Here is a 21673-nt window from a genome sequence, read left to right as displayed (position 1 = left end):
TTCTGCTAGCTTTGGGGTTTTTTGGTTCTTCTTTCTCTAATTGCTTTAGGTGCAATGTTAGGTTGTTTATTTGAGATGTTTCCTATTTCTTAAGGTAGGATTGTATTGCTATAAACTTCCCTCTTAGAACTGCCTTTGCTGCATCCCATAGGTTTTGGGTCGTCGTGTTTTCATTGTCATTTGTTTCTAGGTATTTTTTGATTTCCTCTTTGATTTCTTCAGTGATCACTTGGTTATTAAGTAGTGTATAGTTTAGCCTCCATGTGTTTGTATTTTTTACAGATTTTTTCCTGTAATTGATATCTAGTCTCATAGCATTGTGATCGGAAAAGATACTTGATACGATTTCAGTTTTCTTCAATTTACCAAGGCTTGATTTGTGACCCAAGATATGATCTCTCCTGGAGAATGTTCCATGAGCACTTGAGGAGAATGTGTATTCTGTTGTGTTTGGATGGAATGTCCTATAAATTTCAATTAAGTCCATCTTGTTTAATGTGCCATTTAAAGCTTGTGTTTCCTTATTTATTTTCATTTTGGATGATCTGTCCATTGGTGAAAGTGGGGTGTTAAAGTCCCCTACTATTACTGTGTTACTGTCGATTTCCCCTTTTATGGCTGTTAGCATTTGCCTCATGTATTGAGGTGCTCCTATGTTGGGTGCATCAATATTTACAATTGTTATATCTTCTTCTTGGATTGATCCCTTGATCATTATGTAGTGTCCTTCTTTGTCTCTTGTAATAGTCTTTGTTTTAAAGTCTATTTTGTCTGATATGAGAATTGCTACTCCAGCTTTCTTTTGATTTCCATTTGCATGGAATATCTTTTTCCATCCCCTCACTTTCAGTCTGTATGTGTCCCTAGGTCTGAAGTGGGTCTCTTGTAGACAGCATATATATGGGTCTTCTTTTTGTATCCATTCAGCCAGTTTGTGTCTTTTGGTGGGAGCATTTAATCCATTTACATTTAAGGTAATTATTGATATGTATGTTCCTATTACCATTTTCTTAATTGTTTTGGGTTTGTTATTGTAGGTCTTTTCCTTCTCTTGTGTTTCCTGCCTAGAGAAGTTCCTTTAGCGTTTGTTGTAAAGCTGGTTTGGTGGTGCTGAATTCTCTAAACTTTCGCTTGTCTGTAAAGGTTTTAATTTCTCCTTCAAATCTGAATGAGATCCTTGCTAGGTAGAATAATCTTGGTTGTAGGTTTTTCTCCTTCATCACTTTAAATATGTCCTGCCACTCCCTTCTGGCTTGCAGAGTTTCTGCTGAAAGATCAGCTGTTAACCTTGTGGGGATTCCCTTGTGTGTTATTTGTTGTTTTTCCCTTGCTGCTTTTAATATTTTTTCTTTGTATTTAATTTTTGATAGTTTGATTAATATGTGTCTTGGCGTGTTTCTCCTTGGATTTATCGTGTATGGGACTCTCTGTGCTTCCAGGACTTGATTAACTATTTCCTTTCCCATATTAGGGAAGTTTTCAAGTACAATCTCTTCAAATATTTTCTCAGTCCCTTTCTTTTTCTCTTCTTCTTCTGGGACCCCTATAATTCGAATGTTGGTGCGGTTAATGTTGTCCCAGAGGTCTCTGAGACTGTCCTCAATTCTTTTCATTCTTTTTTCTTTCTTCTGCTCTGCAGTAGTTATTTCCACTATTTTATCTTCCAGGTCACTTATCCGTTCTTCTGCCTCAGTTATTCTGCTATTGATCCCTTCTAGAGAATTTTTCATTTCATTTATTGTGTTGTTCATCACTGTTTGTTTGCTCTTTAGTTCTTCTAGTTCCTTGTTAAACGTGTCTTGTATTTTCTCCATTCTATTTCCAAGATTTTGGATCATCTTTACTCTCATTATGCGGAATTCTTTTTCAGGTAGACTGCCTATTTCCTCTTCGTTTGTTAGGTCTGGTGGGTTTTTGCCTTGGTCCTTCATCTGCTGTGTGTTTCTCTGTCTTCTCATTTTGCTTAACTCACTGTGTTTGGGGTCTCCTTTTCGCAGGCTGCAGGTTCATAGTTCCCGTTGTTTTTGGTGTCTGCCCCCAGTGGCTAAAGTTGGTTCAGTGGGTTGTGTAGGCTTCCTGGTGGAGGGGACTGGTGCCTGTGTTCTGGTGGATGAGGTTGGATCTTGTCTTTCTGGTGGGCAGATCCACGTCTGGTGGTGTGTTTTGGGGTGTGTGTGGCCTTATTATGATTTTAGGCAGCCTCTCTGCTAATGGATGGGATTGTGTTCCTGTCTTGCTAGTTGTTGGGCATAGGGTGTCCAGCACTGTAGGTTCCTGGTCGTTGAGTGGAGCTGGGTCTTGGCGTTGAGATGGAGATCTCTGGGAGGTTTTTGCCATTTGATATTACGTGGAGCTGGGACGTCTCTTGTGGACCAGTGTCCTGAACTTGGCTCTCCCACCTCAGAGGCACAGCCCTTGATGCCTTGCTGGAGCACCAAGAGCCTGTCATCCACATGGCTCAGAATAAAAGGGAGAAAAAAAAGAAAGAAAGAAGAAGAAAAAGTAAAATAAAATAAAATAAATTTATTAAAATAAAAAATAATTAGTAAAAAAAATTTTTTTAAGTAATAAAAAAAAACGAACAGAGCAACCAAACCAAAAAACAAATCCACCAATGATAACAAGTGCTAAAAACTATACTAAAAAACAAACAAACAAACAAAAAAAACTGGACAGACAGAACCCTAGGACAAATTGTAAAAGCAAAGCTATAGAGACAAAATCACACACACAAGCATACATATACACACAAAAAGAGAAGAAGGGAAATATATATATATATATATATATCATTGCTTCCAAAGTCCACCTCCTCAATTTGGGATGATTTGTTGTCTATTCAGGTATTCCACAGATGCAGGTACATCAAGTTGACTGTGGAGATTTAATCCGCTGCTCCTGAGGCTGCTGGGAGAGATTTCCCTTTCTCTTCTTTGTTCGCCGAGCTTCTGGGGTTCAGCTTTGGATTTGGACCCGCCTCTGCGTGTAGGTCGCCTGAGGCCATCTGTTCTTCGCTCAGACCGGACGGGGTTAAAGGAGCAGCTGCTTCGGGGGCTCTGGCTCACACAGGCCAGGGGGAGGGAGGGGTACGGATGCGGGGCGAGCCTGCGGCGGCAGAGGCCGGCGTGACGTTGCACCAGCCTGAGGCGCGCCGTGCGTTCTCCTGGGGAAGTTGTCCCTGGATCACGGGACCCTGGCAGTGGTGGGCTGCACAGGCTCCCGGGAGGGGAGGTGTGGAGAGTGACCTGTGCTCGCACACAGGCTTCTTGGTGGCGGCAGCAGCAGCCTTAGCGTCTCATGCCCATCTCTGGGGTCCGTGCTGATAGCCGCGGCTCGCGCCCGTCTCTGGAGCTCCTTTAAGCTGTGCTCTTAATCCCCTCTCCTCGCGCACCAGGAAACAAAGAGGCAAGAAAAAGTCTCTTGTCTCTTCGGCAGCTCCAGACTTTTTCCCGGACTCCGGCCCGGCTAGCCGTGGCGCACTAGCCCCTTTCAGGCTGTGTTCACGCCGCCAACCCCAGTCCTCTCCCTGGGATCCGACCTCCGAAGCCCGAGCCTCAGCTCCCCGCCCCTGCCCGCCCGGCGGGTGAGCAGACAAGCCTCTCGGGCTGGTGTGTGCTGGTCAGCACCAACCTCTGTGCGGGAATCTCTCCGCTTTGCCCTCCGCACTCCTGTGGCTGCGCCCTCCTCTGTGGCTCCGAAGCTTCCCCCCTCCGCCACCCACAGTCTCTGCCCACGAAGGGCCTTCCTAGTGTGTGGAAACCTTTCCTCCTTCACAGCTCCCTCCCACTGGTGCAGGTCCCATCCCTATTCTTTAGTCTCTGTTTTTTCCTTTTTCTTTTGCCCTACCCAGGTACGTGGGGAGTTTCTTGCCTTTTGGGAGGTCTGAGGTCTTCTGCCAGTGTTCAGTAGGTGTTCTGTAGGAGTTGTTCCACATGTAGATGTATTTCTGATGTATTTGTGGGGAGGAAGGTGATCTCCACGTCTTACTCTTCTGCCATCTTGAAGCCGTATATTCTTCAGTTTGTTAATGTGGTGTATCACACTGATTGATTTGAGGATATTGAGGAATCCTTGCATCCCTGGGATTAATGCCACTTGGTCATAGTATATGATCCTTTTAATGTATTGTTGGATTCGGTTTGGTAGTATTTTGTTGAGTATTTCTGCATCTCTGTTCATCAGTGATATTGGCCTGTAATTTTTTTTTCTTGTGGTATCTTTGTCTGGTTTTGGTATCCAGGTGATGGTTGCCTCATAGAATGAGCAGAGTTCTTTCTCTGCAATGTTTTGGAAGCATTTCAGAGGGATAGCTGTTAACTCTTCTCTAAATGTTTGATAGAATTCACCTGTGACGCCATCGGGTCTTTGACTTTTGTTTGTTGGAAGCTTTTATTTATTTATTTTTAATTTTCTTTATTATTATTATTATTTTTGGCTGTGTCAGGTCTTAGTTGAGGCATACAGGATCTTTCGTTGTGGCTTGTGCTTTTCATTGTGGCGTGCGGGCTTCTCTCTAGTTGTGGAGTGCAGGTTTTCTCTCTCTAGTTGCAGCATGTGGGCTGCAGGGCGCGTGGGCTCTTGTCGTTTGCAGCACGTGGGCTGTCTTGTTGAGGCACGTGAGCTCAGTAGTTGTGGTGCCCAGGCTTAGTTGCCCTGCGACATGTGGGATCTTAGTTCCCCGACCAGGGATCAAATCCCCGTGCCCTGGATTGGAAGGAGGATTCTTTACCACTGGACCACCAGGGAAGTCCCTTTTGGAAGCTTTTAAATCACTGTTTAAATTTCAGTACTTGTGATTGGTCTGTTCATATTTTCTATTTCTTCCTGGTTCAGTCTTGGAAGGTTGTATCTTTCTAGGAATTTGTCAGTTTCTTCTAGGTTATCCATTTTATTGGCATATAGTTGTTTGTAGTAGTCTCTTATGATCCTTTGTATTTCTGTGGTGTCAGTTGTAACTTCTCCTTTTTCATTTCTAATTTTATTGATTTGAGTTCTCTTTTTTTTCTTGAGGAGTCTGGCTAAAGGTTTGTCAATTTTGTTTATCTTCTCAAAGAACCAGATTTTAGTTTCATTGATCTTTTCTATGGTTTTCTTCATCTCTATTTCATTTATTTTTGCTCTGATCTTTATGATTTCTTTCCTTCTACTAACTTTGGGTTTTGTTTGTTCTTCTTTCTTTAGTTGCTTTATGTGTAAGGTTAGGTCGTTTATTTGAGATTTTTCTCGTTTCCTAAGGTAGGCTTGTATTGCTGTAAACTTCCCTCTTCGAACTGCTTTTGCTGCATCCCATAGGTTTTGGACTGTTGTGTTCTCGTTGTCATTTGTCTCTAGGTATTTTTCGAATTCCTCTTTGATTTGTTCAGTGATCCATTGGTTGTTTAGTGGCATATTGTTTAGCCTCCATGTGTTGTATTTTTACAGTTTTTGTCCTGTAATTGATTTCTAATTTCAAAGCATTGTGCTCGGAAAAGATGCTTGATATGATTTCTATTTCCTTAAATTTACTGAGGCTTGATTTGTGGCCCAGCATGTGATCTATCCTGGAGAATATTCCATGTGTACTTGAGAAGAAAGTGTATTCTGCTGCTTTGGGATGGAATGCTCTATAAATATCAATTAAATCCACCTGGTCTAACGTATCATTTAAGGCCTGTGTTTCCTTATTGATTTTTTGTCTGGGTGATCTGTCCATTGATGAAAGTGAGGTGTTAAAGTCCCCCACTATTGTGTTACTGTTGATTTCTCCTTTATGGCTGTTAGCATTTGCCTTACATATTGAGGTACTCCTGTGTTGGGTGCATATATATTTACAATTGTTATCTTCTTGGATTGATCCCTTGATCATTGTTTAGTGTCCTTCTTTGTCTCTTGTAGCATTCTTTATTTTAAAGTCTATTTTGTCTGATATGAGTATTGCTACTCCAGCTTTCTTTTGATTTCCATTTGCATGGAATACCTTTTTCTGTCCCCTCAGTTTCAGTCTGTATGTGTCCCTAGATCTGAAGTGGATCTCTTGTAGGCAGCATATATATGGGTCTTGTTTTTGTATCCATTCAGCCAGTCTATGTTTTTTGGTTGGAGCATTTAATCCATTTACGGTTAAGGTAATTATCAGTAGGAATGTTCTTATTGCCATTTTGTTCATTGTTTTGGATTTGTTTTTCAAGGTCTTTTTTTCTTCCCTTCATCTTTTGTTCTCTTGTGATTTGATGTCTGTCTTTAGTGTTGTGTTTAGATTGCTTTTTCTTTTTTGTATGTGTATCTATTGTAGATTTTTGGTTTGTGGTTCCCACGAGGTTTATTTTTTTAATATTTATTTATTTATTATTTATTTATTTATTTAGGCTGCACCAGGTCTTATTTGCAGCACGCGGCATCTTCGTTGTGGCATGCAGGGTCTTTAGTTGCGGCATGCGGACTCTTCGTTGCATCATGCCTGTGGGATCTAGTTCCCTGACCAGGGATCGAGGCCTGGCCCCCTGCATTGGGAGTGCGGAGTCTTACCAACTGGACCACCAGGGAAGTCCCTCCCATGAGGTTTTGATATAGCAGTCTGTATATGTACAAGATTGTTTTAAGTTGCTGGTCTCTTAATTTCAAGTGCATTTCCAATATCCTGCATTTGTACTCTCCTCTTCTCATGATTGCTGGTTTTGATATCATATTTGTGTGTGGATGACGTCCTACCTTTACTTTATGTTTGCCTTTATTGGTGAGCTTTCCCATTTGTAATTTTCTTAATTCTCGTTTTGGCCTTTTCTTTTCCACCTAGAGAATTTCCTTTAGGATTTGTTGTAAAGCTGGTTTCGTGGTGCTGAATTCTCTTAGCTTTTACTTGTCTGTAAAACTTTTGATTTCTCCGTTGAATCTGAATGAGAGCCTTGCTGGGTAGAATATTCTTTGTTGTAGGTTTTTCCCTTTCATCACTTTAAATATATCGTGCCACTCCCTTCTGGCTTGCAGAGTTTCTGCTGAAAAAGTCAGCTGATACCCTTATGGGGATTCCCTTGTATGTTACTTGTCACTTTTCCCTTCTTGCTTTTAATATTTTTTCTTTGTCTTTAATTTTTGTCCGTTTGATTAATATGTGTCTTGGTGTGTTCCTCCTTGGGTTTATCTTGTATGGGACTCTGCGCTTCCTGGACTTAAGTTGAATGTTTTCTTTCTCATGTTAGGGAAGTTTTTGGCTGTAATCTCTTCAAATATTTTCTCAGGCCCTTTCTCTCTCTCTCTAGTCCTTCTGGGACACCTATGTTGCAAATGTTGGTGCATTTAATGTTGTCCCAGAGGTCTCTGAGACCTCACTCAGAGGCTCAGGACTCTCACTCTTATGGGAGGACCTCTGCGATATAATTATTTTCCAGTTTGTGGGTTGTCCATCTGGTGGGTATGGGATTTGATTATATTCTGAAAGTGCCCTTCCTACCATCTCATTGTGGCTTCTTTTTTGTCTTTGAATGTAAAAAATCTTTTTTGGTAGCTTCCAGTCTTTTTTGTCAATGGTTGTTCAGCAGTTAGTTGTGGTTGTGGTGTTTTTGTGAGAGAAGATGAGCTCAAGTCCGTCTATTCCACCCTCTTTTCCGGAATTGAGTGGCTGTTTTTAGTTTGGATGCTTGCTGCCTCTTTCCTCAGCGTGTGCTGGCCATTATCCCCCTGATATGGGTGTGCAGGCACAGCGGCCCTTGCGCGCTCCCGGGACTGGGGAGTACCCAGAGTGTTGTTGCAAAGATTAATTAAGATGACGTGAAACTATCTTGCCCATTTTCCAGCAAACATGTCTTTGTTTCTGCCCTTTTTTCCTTAGCAGTTCACTGTGCAAAAGCTTTGCCCAACCATGCCTTTTGAATAGGATTTCCTTTCTGAGGTAGCGTGATGAAGTCCCGTGCTGTCCTGCTCAGGGCTGGAACCCATCATGCGTCCAGCATTTCCCCCCTGAGTCACTCAGTAGCCATCTTGCTTCGATCTGTCCTGTTTTAATGAGGCACCAAGAAAAATCTCCATCCCAACCCTTGGTGAAGCCACGGAGGGGCTCCTTAGTGGACGTAGTGAGGCCAGTGTACAGGTCTCAGCACAGAACATTGAGAGGGCAGAGGAAAGCAGGAACTCATGTCACCAGATTAAAATTTAATCTACTTGGCTACAAGCTACTCCACCAAGTTGCAGGTTTCCTGTGAAAATGGTCTGCATGACTGGGGGCTGCCATCCTTCATCCCTGCTCTGCCCCTTCCCACCACTCTCCTTTGTCTTCCTCCATTTGCTTCCTGTCCTTTGTTCACTAATTATAGAAGTCCCCATGGCCTTGGAATTAGCATTTGTGTTGCCACTTCCTAATAACATTAGTAGGAAACACATTCTTTTTAATCTGAGAAGGTAATAGAGTCCAGGGAAAACTCATATGGGCAGAATGTCTAATTTATTCAGCTGCAGTGTGGTTTTTGACTCTGAGCAGATGTCTTTGGGAACAGTTATCCATTTGAGATAAATTAACCAGGCTGGGTTGTAAAAAGTGTTTCCTCAGCATATACATTTGTCCTTTCTTGAGCAATAACCTTTGAAGGGTAAATTTGGATATGATAGTCTCCTGTTTAAGCCCTTCATGATTATTTTTTTTAAAATAATGATGAGACATTCATGCTATGGTTATTTGTTGTTTTTTTTTTCTTTGAGTTCTTTTAATGAAACATACTGAAGTATTTGGAGATGAAATTATATGATACCTGGGATTTGTTTCAAAATAATATGGAAGGGGTGGTGTGGGCGGCAGTAGAGATGAAACAAGGCCGGCTGAGTTGATAATTGCTGAGGGAAGTGGGGGGCTACAGGGGTTCCATTATACTATTCTGTTTACTTTTACATATATATTTGTAATTTTCCATAATGAAAAGTAAAAAAAAAAAAAAAAAACCCCACACCCTACCATAGGTTTCCCATTTTCTCAAGCTAGTGTCCAGCCCTCTTAACATGGCCTTCAGACCCCTTCACCTGTCTGGCACCTACTAACCCTTCCAGGTTCATCTTCTTAGGTGTTCTGGTCCTGTGTAATGATTTGCAGTGGCCCCAACATGTACACCCCCCTGACCTCTGGCTTGTACTTGCTGCCTTCTCTTCCTACAATGCTTTTTCCCTCCCTTTCCATCCGCCCATCTTCTCCCCAGTTTTCCTGCCTCATATGGACCCTCAGGCTCCAGACAGCTCACATGCTTTCAGCCTTCCCTGACTGCCCTCCACCTGAGTGTGGGTTCGGTGCCCCCCAGGGGTGCCTCTGTCACTGTTCCTCTCAGCTTAGCCTTCCTTACCCTGATTCTAACCACTGCTCCCTTCCCGTCGCCTCCGTTGTATTAAACATGGTTTTGAGGAAAGGGATTACGCCTTGTTCATACTTCTATCCCTGGCACCAAGCACAGTGCCTGGCATAGAGCAGGCAACCCATAAATTAGGGAATAAAAAGGCCCACCCAGGACTTACCAAGGCTCGGTCTCAGGTCTCCCAGTGGTGCCTGGTGCTGATGCAGCATCTCTCTCTGCCTTTTTGTTTCTTCACGTCCCTGTTCACTTCGCCTCTGTTCTGTTTCATTGGGATTTTCAGTGACTTCCTGTGAGTCACAGCAGCACAAGCATAAGTTTGGGCACTATTTCCCCAAATTTCTGCTGTACATCGTGGAGAAACTCCAGTCAAGCTTGGAGCTCTGATACTCTCTTGAAAATGACTAGATTTGAAATGGTGTCCAATGCTACTAGGCAAATTTAAGTTTGTTCTTTATTGATGCTCTGTGTTGCCCCTCTGTTTTGGTTAAAGTCTCCCTAGGACACAACTCCAGGGGCATGTGATCTGTGCCGTCCAGTTGATGGTGACATATGAACGAGGAGCATGGTGCGGGAATGTTCATTACAACAGTTTGAAATAGGAAAAGAAGAAATCATGTGTGCTGAAGTGAAAATGCATGAACTTAGAGCTAGACATACAAGTTGGTTGTTTCACACCAAAAACCAGCAAGTCAAAGAATATGTACAGTATGATACTATTTATATAAAGTTCAAAGACATACAAAACTAAACAATATACTGTTTAGGAATTCATAATTATAATAATATATAAGATGCATATACAGATATATGCAGGAAACTGATAAATGCAGAGATCAGGATGGAGGCGTTCTCTGGGCAGGAGGGAGAGATGTGATTAGGGGGAGGCATATGGAGCTCTGACAGTACAGATAACGCTTTGTGTCTTGGGCTGCATGGTGGGTGCATGGTTTTTCATTTCATTATACTTAATACTTTATATATAAGCTAAATATATTCTGTGGATATGATAAATTTCCTAATAAAAATAACATTTAAAATAAATCCACCAGCAATTTTTAAGTGAGACTATGTTCTCAGCACTTTGAAGAAGGAAGAGTGTTTTGGTTTTTAGTTTTTATTCCTGTTGCTTTTCTTCCACAGTTCATGGGGGTAATTTTAATCAGATCATTCCTTACTTCTGCTTTACCTAAAAGGCTGATGGTAGAAATACAAATTGCAGCAGCTCCCCGTTGGCGATCATCAGAAAGTAGATTAGGTAGATCACCTCTCTCTCCCCCAACCTTGTCCCCTCCTTGTTCATCTCAGATGTTGCCGTGGTGGACATGAGCGATGTCTCCAGACAGCCTTCCCTCTTCTACCATCTTGGAGTCCGTGAAAGCTTTGACATGGCCAATAACGTGATCCTGTACCACGACACCGATGCTGACACTGCTCTTTCATTGAAGGTAAAGAGTATTGTTCACCTTCTCCTGAATACTTTGTTTTGGGAAAGCAGTATCGTGTGTTCAGTTGAAATGTACACGTAGCAGAGGAGGTTGGAGAAAAACAATAAACATTTGCTTGTGCAGTTCCTTCCTTCCCACCCCAGGTTCTAGCTCACACAGGTGACTTCCTGGCTTCTGTGTGAGCGTATGTGCTAGAGATGTGCGTTTGCAGGCAACTTGAATATTTCTAAGCTCATTGGGGAAGTGAAGGCAAAAACTCCTGTTAGTTTCTGTTGAAGCAAACACAGCACTTTGAATCCTCTATTGGGCAATTTGATCCAAACCTGCACATTAAAAAAAACAATCTCAACTTGGATAATAATAGGAAGATGTTTAACAGTTACCAAAATGGGTAGAAACGTTTAGCACAGATGTAATCAGTATTTAATCTGTCATTTTTTCTCCCCAGTTTAAAGCCAAGCAAAACTGAAAACTTGTGTGTTCATACACAGCTCAGTAATTATTGAGAATTTTTAAATGTATTTTTGCGAATTTGATGCAAGCTTTTTTGGATAACAGTACTTTTTAAAATGCTCCTGTTTATAAAATGTGAAGGTCGGATGTGAGTTATGACAAAATTTAGCTAATATTAATGTTGCTTAATATCTTAACATTAGTCAGGAAATCCTGGTCTATGTTAAATCATTTCAGGAATAAAAGATTAGTTTGTTTACAGCAGTGTTACTCAACCTTGACTGCACTTTAGAATCATTTGGGGGGGTTGTAAATATCCCAGTACCCAGGCCACACCAAGATCAATTATGTCACAATCTCTAGGGGATTTTTTTTAACCTCCCAAATGTGCAGCCAGAGGTGAGAACCAGTGGTTCAGAGTTAGCTTTCATGGACGTCATTTCTAAATGTTCAACTACCTTAGCATAAAAAAATCACTAGTATATAAATGACACAGTTTTGTGATGGCAAATTGGACATTTTTGTTTGTGTTTCTTAAGGTCTAATATTAACCAGATGTTTCTGGGTTCTGTAACAATTTGGGATTATTTCCTGGTAGAAATACTACCTATCTCAGATGTGTAACCTGTATGTGTTAATATATCACATACACCTTACATAGGTGTGTCCTCTCTCGTCCTAGCACAGTACTGTATTTTAAGAGTCATTCATGTGACAGTGGAAGAAGAAACTGTTTTGCTATTATACTTTACATTGTAAAATAGTTTCCCAAAGGGCTATAAACCAATCTAAATTACTTTAGATATTTAGATTTTTTTTTCTTTTACTGATATTCACTAAAGTGGTTATGCCTAGAAATATTAGAATTAGAAAATGTGAAAGGGTAGATTATTCAGCTGTATTTTGATGAGAAACATGAAACTAGAATGTATTTTTTCCCAATTCAGTAATTTTTTCCCCTCATTTGTGCGTTAGTGAACTCCTCTGGAAAGTCCCATGACCTAGATAAGTTTTAATTTTTAATGATACGGAAAAATACTTCCTAAAACAGAAATGGGTACTCAGTTATATCTGATGCCAGAAGAAGCGATCTGCACTTGTCAGAAAATAGAAATCTCAGAACACGTAAAACACATTTTATGGGCACAGCTGTTTAATTATGTTTTCTTTTTTCAGCAAATGGCTTGCAGCGCATAAATGATACAGTCAAGGGCTGTATAACCATTATGCTAAGTTAACCGACTAAAATTGTTGTCATTGAGTTTGAGTTTGAAAATTCCTATAGTGAATATATATAAATATAATACCTATAGTGAGGTGTCAGGAATCCTATCAGCAACACCCCTTCTGTAGGAAGGCTGACTTGGGCGGGGGGTGGCCTGCAGCCTTCACACTGATGACTCAAGAAATGGTTCCAGGCCCGAGGTTACCATGGGCTGCCCATGCACTTCATTGCTGTCACTGAGAAGGCGAGGTGCAGGGCATTCAGAGCCCTGAACTTGAATCTCAAAATATCTTTGGACAGAAGCATTGCCATTGCTATGGGAAAATCTTTATAAGCATATATGTCCCCCAGGAATTCCAAAGCTAACCAATCATGATAAATTTTCCTTAGAACATGAATTTTACATTTCTTAGGGGCCCATTCTTTTTGAAGCTTTTTACAGGGGGAGGTTTCAGATGATTAACTCTTGCTCTAAAATGGGTGCCAGATGATGGCATGGGGACAAAGTGCTTACTAGTGCTTATGGAAATTAACCGTTTTGGAAAAAAGCTATATTGATCCTATCTTTTCTTTTCAGGATATAGTAACTCAAAAAAACACAGTAAGTATTGTATTTTCATATTTTTAACTTTGTGAATGTAAACATATAAAATGCTTGCCTGAAAATCCCACAGATAGCCAAGTGATGTCTAATTGTACCTGTTGGTTGTGTTTCTAAGGGAGACACCTAGAACCCCCTACCCCTCAAGCTGCCAGCTGGATCAGCCCCACTCAGCTGCCCAGGGTGCAGGGCAGAGGGCAAGATCAGGCAGGTGTACTTGTTCTTCGTTACACACTAGGACTTTGAGCCTGGAACCACCCGGCTCTCTTCTGAGCTGGGTCGGTGTTCCTGTGGACGACCAGGATTCTTTCTGCTGGAGCCAGTACCTCCATACTTCCCACCAAAGTTTCCCTCACAACAGAGACATGAACTTATACCGGAGTTAAGGTGGGAGCCTAGCCCAAAGTTCCCTGCCACAAGCTGAAAAGAAGCGGGATGGAATTCCACTTCTTTCCATCTATGTGCTAGAGTCTCCTGATTTGACTTAAAAGTTCCTGCAGTGACATAGTGATAACACCGTGTTGGTTTGACTTGTATCATGAAACCCTCCCCCACCCTAAAAACATTAAAATAAGATCATGTCCTTGGAAATAGTGCCACGGTTATCCTGTACCTTTGAATCCCCCCCCAAAAAAACTGCCCATCCTCCGAGAAATTGTGACCTAGACTAAGGACAGTTCTTTCTTCCCTTTCCTTTGGCCCTCAGCCACTGACCCTTCTAGAAGGGCAGGGCCTCTTGCCTGTTTTCCTAGTCCAGTTGGAGTTCCCATAGGGAGAGGGAGAAAAGGGCCCAGGAGGTAGAGGTCTCCCGAAGGCGCCCTCCGCAGGGGAGCGGGAGCTTGGCGTGACGTACCCCCTCCACAGAAGGTCCCACCCTGCAGCCGCGGGGCCCAGGCTTCCCCAGGACCCAGGCAGAGCTCCCTGCCGGAGGTGGAAGCCTTGACTCTCCTCCAAGCCCGAGGATGAAATTCTAGAAACAAAACAAGTACAGTTTATGTCATTACCACTGGAGTGTGGGTTTAATAAGCTGACCTGAAAATAAGGCATCAAGGTGGTTTTCTTGGGAAAAGAAATGGGAAGATTTGTCGCTTCATTTTGTCCCATTTACATGCTAATACTGCCCACTTATGGGCTCTTTCCTGTTCTTTCTAGATCTTGATTTCTTAAATTACCTCCTTCTTGGAGACAGGAATCCAGTCAAAGGAGATTGGGCCTGAGGCTGGGAGGCACAGGGTGTATTCCCAGCTCTGTCTCTTAGTAACTTTGGGCAGTCATTCCATCCCCCACCCCAATCCTCAGTGCCCTCGTCAGTAAAATGAAAAGGTTGAACTCTGTCGTTTCGTTCATAGATAACTTCCAGCACTCATTGTCCGTGTTCCATATTTGTTGTACAAGTGAAAAGACGTAACTTGGGTTTAATACAAGGAATGTCTAGGAAACAGTTATTCCTTAAAACAAGAATTACATTCAGGAAAGGTGCAAGGAAGAAGACTCTTTATTTTTACATCCTGACTGTTAGTTGTGTCGGAGTCTAGAAATCCTCTTCTCCGGGAGACTTAGTGTCATTCTGTTACCATTCTACTACATACCCTCCCTTCTGGTATGTTCTCCCTTGTCTAAACACCCAGGAATTCCTTCACATTCTTGGTAATTCTACCGCAGCATCATTCTCCCTAGGCTTTTGTTTGTTTTGTTTGTTTTTTAGGAACAAACTTATTCTAAACGATTTGGCAATGAATCTCTCTGCTGTATTTGGCATTACTTTAGAATTCTGTGCCCAGGACTGGTTGTCATGCTTGATGGGGTGTGAAAATTTAGATCATTCAGGAGAACAAAATAAAGGACCAGAGGTGACTGGAAGGGTTGAAAATAGCACCTAAGAGGAAAAGTTGAAGGGAAGCAAACCTCAGGAGGTATTGTTCATGGTCATTTTCAAATGTTATCCCTTTTCTGGAAGCAGGGAAGCGGTTACTTCTACTCCAGATGTCATGGAAGTAGGGCAAACTGAAAAAAGGTTGGGGTCAGCAGAATGGACATCTCACAAGTAATGGTGATTAAACATTGAAATAGAATGTCAAAGTAAATCAGCTGACTTTTAAGAAGAGTTTGTTCACTTGTCCCTTCCACGTGGATGGAGGTAATGCTGCTTGGAAGCAGGGGTATGGATCGGGTAACACCAGAGGTTTTGAGAGAGAATCTGATGAAATTGTGGGTCTGTGATAATTGGATAGCTTTAAAAAAGAGAGATACAACATAGTTGTAGTTGGTGAATTATAAAGTCCTGTGAGTCAGGTACAGATTAAATGCCACACACTGAATATGCAGCTGGGTGCTTGAAGTGATGTATGAATATATGGAAACCAAGATGCTTTGAGATCTCTGTCTTCATCTAGAATTGTGCCTGATGATGTATGGAACTCGGCTTCATTTGGTAGAGGGATAGTGTATTAGCCAGGGTTCTACAGAGTAGCGGTCCCCAACCTTTTTGGCACCAGGGACCAGTTTCGTGGAAGACAGTTTTTCCACAGACGGGGGCGGGGGCAGGGGGGGAATGGTTCAGGTGGTAATGCGAGCGATGGGGAGCGATGGGGAGGGGCAGACGAAGCTTCACTCGCCTGCCTGCCACTCACCTCCTGCCGTGCTGCCTGGTTCCTAACAGGCCATGGCCTGGTACGGTCCGCGACCCAGGGGTTGGGGACCCCTGCTCTAGAGAAACAGAACCAATTGGAGATACAGAAAGAGGGAGATAGAGAGATTTATTATGAGGAATTATCTCACGTAATTATGGAGGCTGAGAAGCCCAACAGTCTACCATCCGCAGGCTGCAGACCCAGGAAAGCCAGTGGTGTAATTCGGTTTAAGTCCAAAGGCCTGAGAGCCAGGGGAGCCGATGGTGTAGATGAGAGAAGATGAGATGAGGTGTCCCAGCTCAAGCAGTTAGGCAGGAAAAAGAGGGCAAATTCCTGCTTCCTCTGCCTTTTGTCCTGGTCAGGCCTCGGTGGATTGGATGATGCCCACCCACAGTGGGGAGGGCAGTCTACTTGACTGAGTCCACTGACCCAGATGCTAATCTCATTCAGAGACACCCTCACAGACACACCCAGAAATAATGTTTAATCTGGGCACCCTGTGGCCAGTCAAGTTGACACACAAAATTAGCCATCACAGATGGCTACATTTGCTTCTATTTCTAGGAGAAGTTGCTTTGCAGGGATGTAAAGGATGGGAAGCCAATCTCTAGGCTTCGGGCTGGACCAGACCTGCAGCCCTTCTGGGCTCTTCTGTTCTTCGGAAACACAGTATCACCTTTTGTGCTCACCTTTTTTTTCAGCTGATGCTCATAGTCTCGTGTTTTTTTTTAAACTCTTTATTTAGGTATAATTGACATACCATAAAATGCACCTGTGTACACACAATTCAGTGATTTTTAAGAGTTGTGCAGCCATTACTACAACCCAGTTTTAGAGCATTTCCATCACCCCAAAATATACTTGTTTCCAGACAATGCCTGTTCCCATCCCAGCCCCAAGCAACCACTAATTTGCTTTATGTGTTATAGATTTACCTTTTCAGGAATTTTCATAGAAATGGAAGGATACAATAATGTGGTCTTTTGCATCTAGTTTCTTTCACTTAGCATGATGTTTGTGAGGTTCACCCATGATGTAGCAAGTATCAGTAGTTCTTTTTTATTGCTTAAAAGTATTCTAGTGTATGCATATTCCACGTTGTATTTATATATTCCCCAGTTGATGGACATTTGGATTGTCTCCACTTTTTGGTTATTATTCATAATGTTGCTATAAGCATTCAAGTACAAGTCTTTGTGTTGGAAATATGTCTTCATTCCTCTTGGGTAGATACCTAGGAATGGAATTGCTGGATCATATAGTAAATATATGTTTGACTTTGTAAGAAACTATCAAAATAATGTTCAACGTGGCTGTACCATTTTACATTTCCATCAGCAATGAGAGGTCTGGCTTCTTCACATCCTCATCAATACTTGGTATTGTCTGTCTTTTTATTATATCCATTTTAGTGAGTATGGAGTGGTATCCTATTGTTGTTTTATATTTCCCTAGTGGGTAATGATGTTGAGCATCTTCTCATGTGCTTATTAGCTATTCATAGTCTTTTTTTGGTGAATGTCTATTCAAGTCTTTTGCTTATTTTTAGTTGGATTTTTTAGTCTTATTATGGAGCTGTACAGTTCTTTGTATATTCTGGAAGCAAGGCTCTTATCAGAGACTTTATCAATTACTTCTTTTATGGCTCATGCTTTTGGTGTTGGTATCTAAGAACTCTTAGCCTAACCCAAGGTCACGAAGAATTTACTCCTATGTTTCCTTTTAAAGTTTTATAGTTTTGGCTCTTACATTTATTTCTCTGACCCATTTTGAGGTAATTTTTGTGTCTGGTGTGAGGTAGGGGTCCAGCTTCTTTCTTTTGCATGTGGCTATCCAGATGTCCCAGCACTATGTCTTAAAAAGACTGTTCCTTCCCCATTGAATTTTCTTGGGACCTTTGTCAGAACCAACTGATCATAAATGTAAGGGTTTGTTTCTGGACTTGAAATTCTATTCCATTGACTTGTATGTTTACCTTTATGCCAGTACCACGCTGTTTTGACTACTGTACCTTTATAGTACGTTTTGAAATTAGGAAATCTGATTCCCCCAACTTTGTTCTTCTTTTTCAACACAGTTTTGGCCATTTGGGGCCACTTGCATTTCCATATGAATTTGAGAATCAACTTTTCCATTTCTACAAAAAAGGCCATTGGAATTTTGATAGGGATTGCGTTGTATCTGTTTATCACTTTAAGACTTAACAATATTAAGTCTTCCAATCCAAAAACACAGGGTGTCTTTCCATTTATTTAGGTCCCCTTTAATTTCTTTCAGCAATGTTTTATAGCTTTCTGTGTACAAGCCTTTTACCTTCTCTGTTAAATTTATTCCTGCATATTTTATTCTTTTGGATATTCTTGTAAATGAAATTGTTTTCTTAATTTCCTTTTCAAGATTTGTTTTTAAAAAATACCTTTCGGGACTTCCCTCGTGGTGCAGTGGTTAAGATTCCACGCTGCCCATTCAGGGGGCCCAGGTTCGATCCCTGGTCAGGAAACTAGATCCCACATGCATGCTGCAACTAAGAGTTCACATGCCGCAACTAAGGAGTCCATGTGTTGCAACTAAGGAGCCCACCTGCCACAACTAAGACCCAGCACAACCAAAATAAATAAATTAATAAGTAAATATTTTTTTAAAAACTTTAAAAAGAAATACCTTTCACAGAAATCTTTAACACATCATATTTTGCTTCATAATTCAGTATTTGAGTTAAAATGTAATTCAATTTTTGATCAGAGAGCCATAAAAATGACTTCTTTTCATATATTATTTTCATACATTTTCATTCGTAGGCTATCTTCTACTGCTTTAGAGATAACAAAGATAGACCCTTTCAGCATTTTATCCCTTCAGAAGACATATTTATATGATGAACAATCAAAAACAAGAGTGAAAATACAGCCTTTATGAAAACAAGAGTGAAAATGTAGCCAACCCCAAGAGACTACTTTATCTATTAAACCTTGGAACTTCCTGATAGTTTGTTATTATTGTACATAGTCCACAGGTATTCTTTGTTTGTTTTAATTTTCCTTTGTAAATATAACCATACTTTCAAAGTTACGTTATATTTTGCAGGTTGATTCCCCCCAGGAAGTAGACTCTGAGACTGAGTTTAGTGAACAGATTTATTGAGGAGTGCCCTTGGGATCACCTCTGAGGGAGAGGAGGGCAGGAAGCAGGACTGGGAAGAGAGAGAAATCCAACTGGGATGGAGGCTCAGTGGCAGCCTTGGCCGATCCCCCCTGGGGAGCTCTGAGCTGGAATGACCTTTCGGAGTAGTTCTGAGTTGGGATGGGATGGCCAGGCCTTTATTCTCCTGTATCCATCCCTCACTGGAAGGAGAGTGACGTTGAGTGAAGTGCTCTCTGCAGCTGAGGCAGTTCCAGAAGGGGCTGACAGCAGGGGTGAGAGCTACAATGCTCCTGGTAGCTGGGGCAGCACGTCCTTCCTTGAAGCGGGGATGTGGGTGTACGCCTGAGTGTCCACCACCTTATAATCATTTTACTTGAGAAATATGTAAATCACATATACCCCAAGACTAAGCATGTACCTCGAAAGCTGAGATGCACAGAAATAATATTTTCCTTTGAATTGGTGGGAAATTATTTGGAAGCTATGAGTAGCCTCACCAGAGAGGAAGCATGGGGACATAAACCTTCCTTGTCCCCCAGGAAAATTACTAGCAGAAGATGAGGTTTTCCAGCCAATACTTGTAGAAGAAATTGTTCAAAGTAAACTAGACCTTACTTTCATTTGTCATGTCCTAAAGCCAGAGATCAGAGATGGTTTTTTAAAAGCAGAGTTAAATTTATAAGCTAGGATCATGTTACTAAAAAACACCTTATTAAAAAACTAATCTGGTTCTTGACCTCTGGACTAGGTAATTATTTTTTTCCTCTGGAAAGCCAATGAGATTTAAAAGAAGCTCATTGTTCCCATCAAAATAGTTATCTCTATGATCCCAGTAAAGTGGAAATTCTTTGAGAAACAGACATTGGCAGTATTGGGGGTATTGTCTACAATACTGGAAGTCTTTTACCTGGCTTACAAGCACACTGAGGCCTCAAGTTTAAAATAACAGAATTTCTCCTGGTCCTTCCCTCTTGCCTTCCTCAGTTCTTCAGTTTGCTTTGGCTTGGGATCCAAAATTACCAAGGATGATGTAGATTGCTTAGGGACACTTTGGTAAAAAGGCAATTAAATTTCTTTTCTACTTTCTGTATCCTTTGGGTTTTCTGAATTCAGAATCAGAATTTCTACCACTTTTATTAGTGAAGACTCAATTTCAAACAAGAAAGCTAGCTCTCATAGTAGGTGGAGAGGGAGAATTTTATTTTACACATTGAATGTGATTTATGTAAAAATTTCTGCCCTTTGAATATTTATTTCATTTGTATAGCTATTTTTTATTTCTACCTCATCTTAAATTCTCTGTTCAAGTCTTTTTTGTCTTTTTTTTCCCCTTCGTGCCTGTGGTCTGTGTTCTCTTTTAAATTGGAGTACTCTGAATAAATAAGTAAATAAATTGGAGTACTCTGGAGGTGTGAACCATAAAACTTTTCTCTGTACCTCTTGAATATCACAGGAGTAATGTCACATTTCACAGGGCCAATGTCAGAACCGAGATAGAAATATTTAATTCTGCCTACCAACTGAATAAGTCTTTAGTGTCCCATGATACCCATTTATTTTCTTTAAGATGTAATTCACATACCATAAACTTCACCATTCACTCATCTGTTGGTGTTGGGCGTTTTGTTTTGTATGTCATGTCTGTGTCTATTTAAGGATATTTCAGAATTAAGCTGGATTGACGGTTAGTGACAAGAAGTCTAGGAAGGGAGGGGGAGGACATGAGATTTGCCTGGCTCTGTGGTCATCTGTGGGCCAGTTGGTTAACCTTGCTGGGAATCGGTTTCCTCCCTTATAAAATGAGATGATTATTAATAAGGTGATTACTGTGATTTGTGCCAGCTCTGAAATAATTCTCTGACTTTATGATAGCCATTCTGTTATTTGAACAAAGCAGATGGACTCTTGGAATAGCTCAGTTGGTGCTACATGGCATGTTTCCAGCAGGGATATCTTCATTCACCTTTCAGTGGCACAGTAGTCTGATTATCCAGTTGAAATTGTTACTCAGCTTCTGTATATTCACTTGTTCCTCTTATGACCAGGCCAATATAGAAAGATAGCAATGTAGAATGCTATTTGCATTGATCTTTAAAAAAATGCATTTCCCTGATGTGCATGCATGCTGATTTTTAAAAATTCTCCTTTAACTGACTAGACAAAGAATTGTACCTTGTAATCATTTTTTTTAGAGTGGTACCTGACCTAGGTTTTCTTCCTTAATAAATTGACTTTGTCAGACATGGTTATGTTAAATAATTTTTTAGTTGTCTTAGGTTTGCGCATATGCTCCCTAAATTTTCTTGGGAACAATTTTCTGTGCTGTTTAAATTCTAGTTTTCACTAAGGATTTGCAGCCCATTTGTATTACAAGATTTAAGCTCCAAAGCTTGAATCTGCCAGCAATCAAGATATGCATTCTTCCATAAGTGCTCAGAAATCAGCTTATCTCATGGGTAGTATTAAACCACCTTCCATCTGCCTTAGATTTTTCTCCCTTCTTTTGAGTAGGCCATTTGTTGACTGATTAAATGTTTGTATCATTACTTTTAAAATGTTCCGTGGAAGGTCAAGCTGAAAGTCTCATCATGAGTTGGTTGGGATAAATTCTTACACATTTTATTTGCTCCAAAGAATTAATTTATAAAACTTGTGCTGTTTTTGACCAACTATGTGAGCTGCTGCTAGCCATAAACAAAACTAAGTGCTGGTGTAATGAGGCCCCTTCACTTGTGTTTCTGTGCTGGCCTTCCTGCACAGGGCGCCTGCAGAGGAGCCTGCTGGGGGGTGCATCCCAGGTGTTCTTGGTTAGTGGCCATGGTTGAACCTGATGGGCAATTAGGTTGAGACCCCAACATGCTCTGCTCTCCTGG

General features: G+C 41.2%; 1 protein-coding gene across 1 annotated transcript in view; it reads left to right on the top strand.

Moving 5' to 3' along the window:
- MAP3K15 (mitogen-activated protein kinase kinase kinase 15) overlaps window positions 1-21673 on the top strand; it is a 150287-nt gene that overhangs the window by 20148 nt on the left and 108466 nt on the right. The window contains exons 2-3 of the mRNA XM_061179434.1: window positions 10611-10750; window positions 13006-13029. Of these exons, the coding sequence (XP_061035417.1) occupies window positions 10611-10750; window positions 13006-13029 (164 nt within the window). The remainder of the gene's footprint in view (window positions 1-10610; window positions 10751-13005; window positions 13030-21673) is intronic.

The sequence above is a fragment of the Eubalaena glacialis genome, chromosome X, assembly GCF_028564815.1.
Source record: "Eubalaena glacialis isolate mEubGla1 chromosome X, mEubGla1.1.hap2.+ XY, whole genome shotgun sequence".
NCBI lineage: Eukaryota > Metazoa > Chordata > Mammalia > Artiodactyla > Balaenidae > Eubalaena > Eubalaena glacialis.
This window is presented reverse-complemented; position numbering and strand designations above follow the sequence as displayed.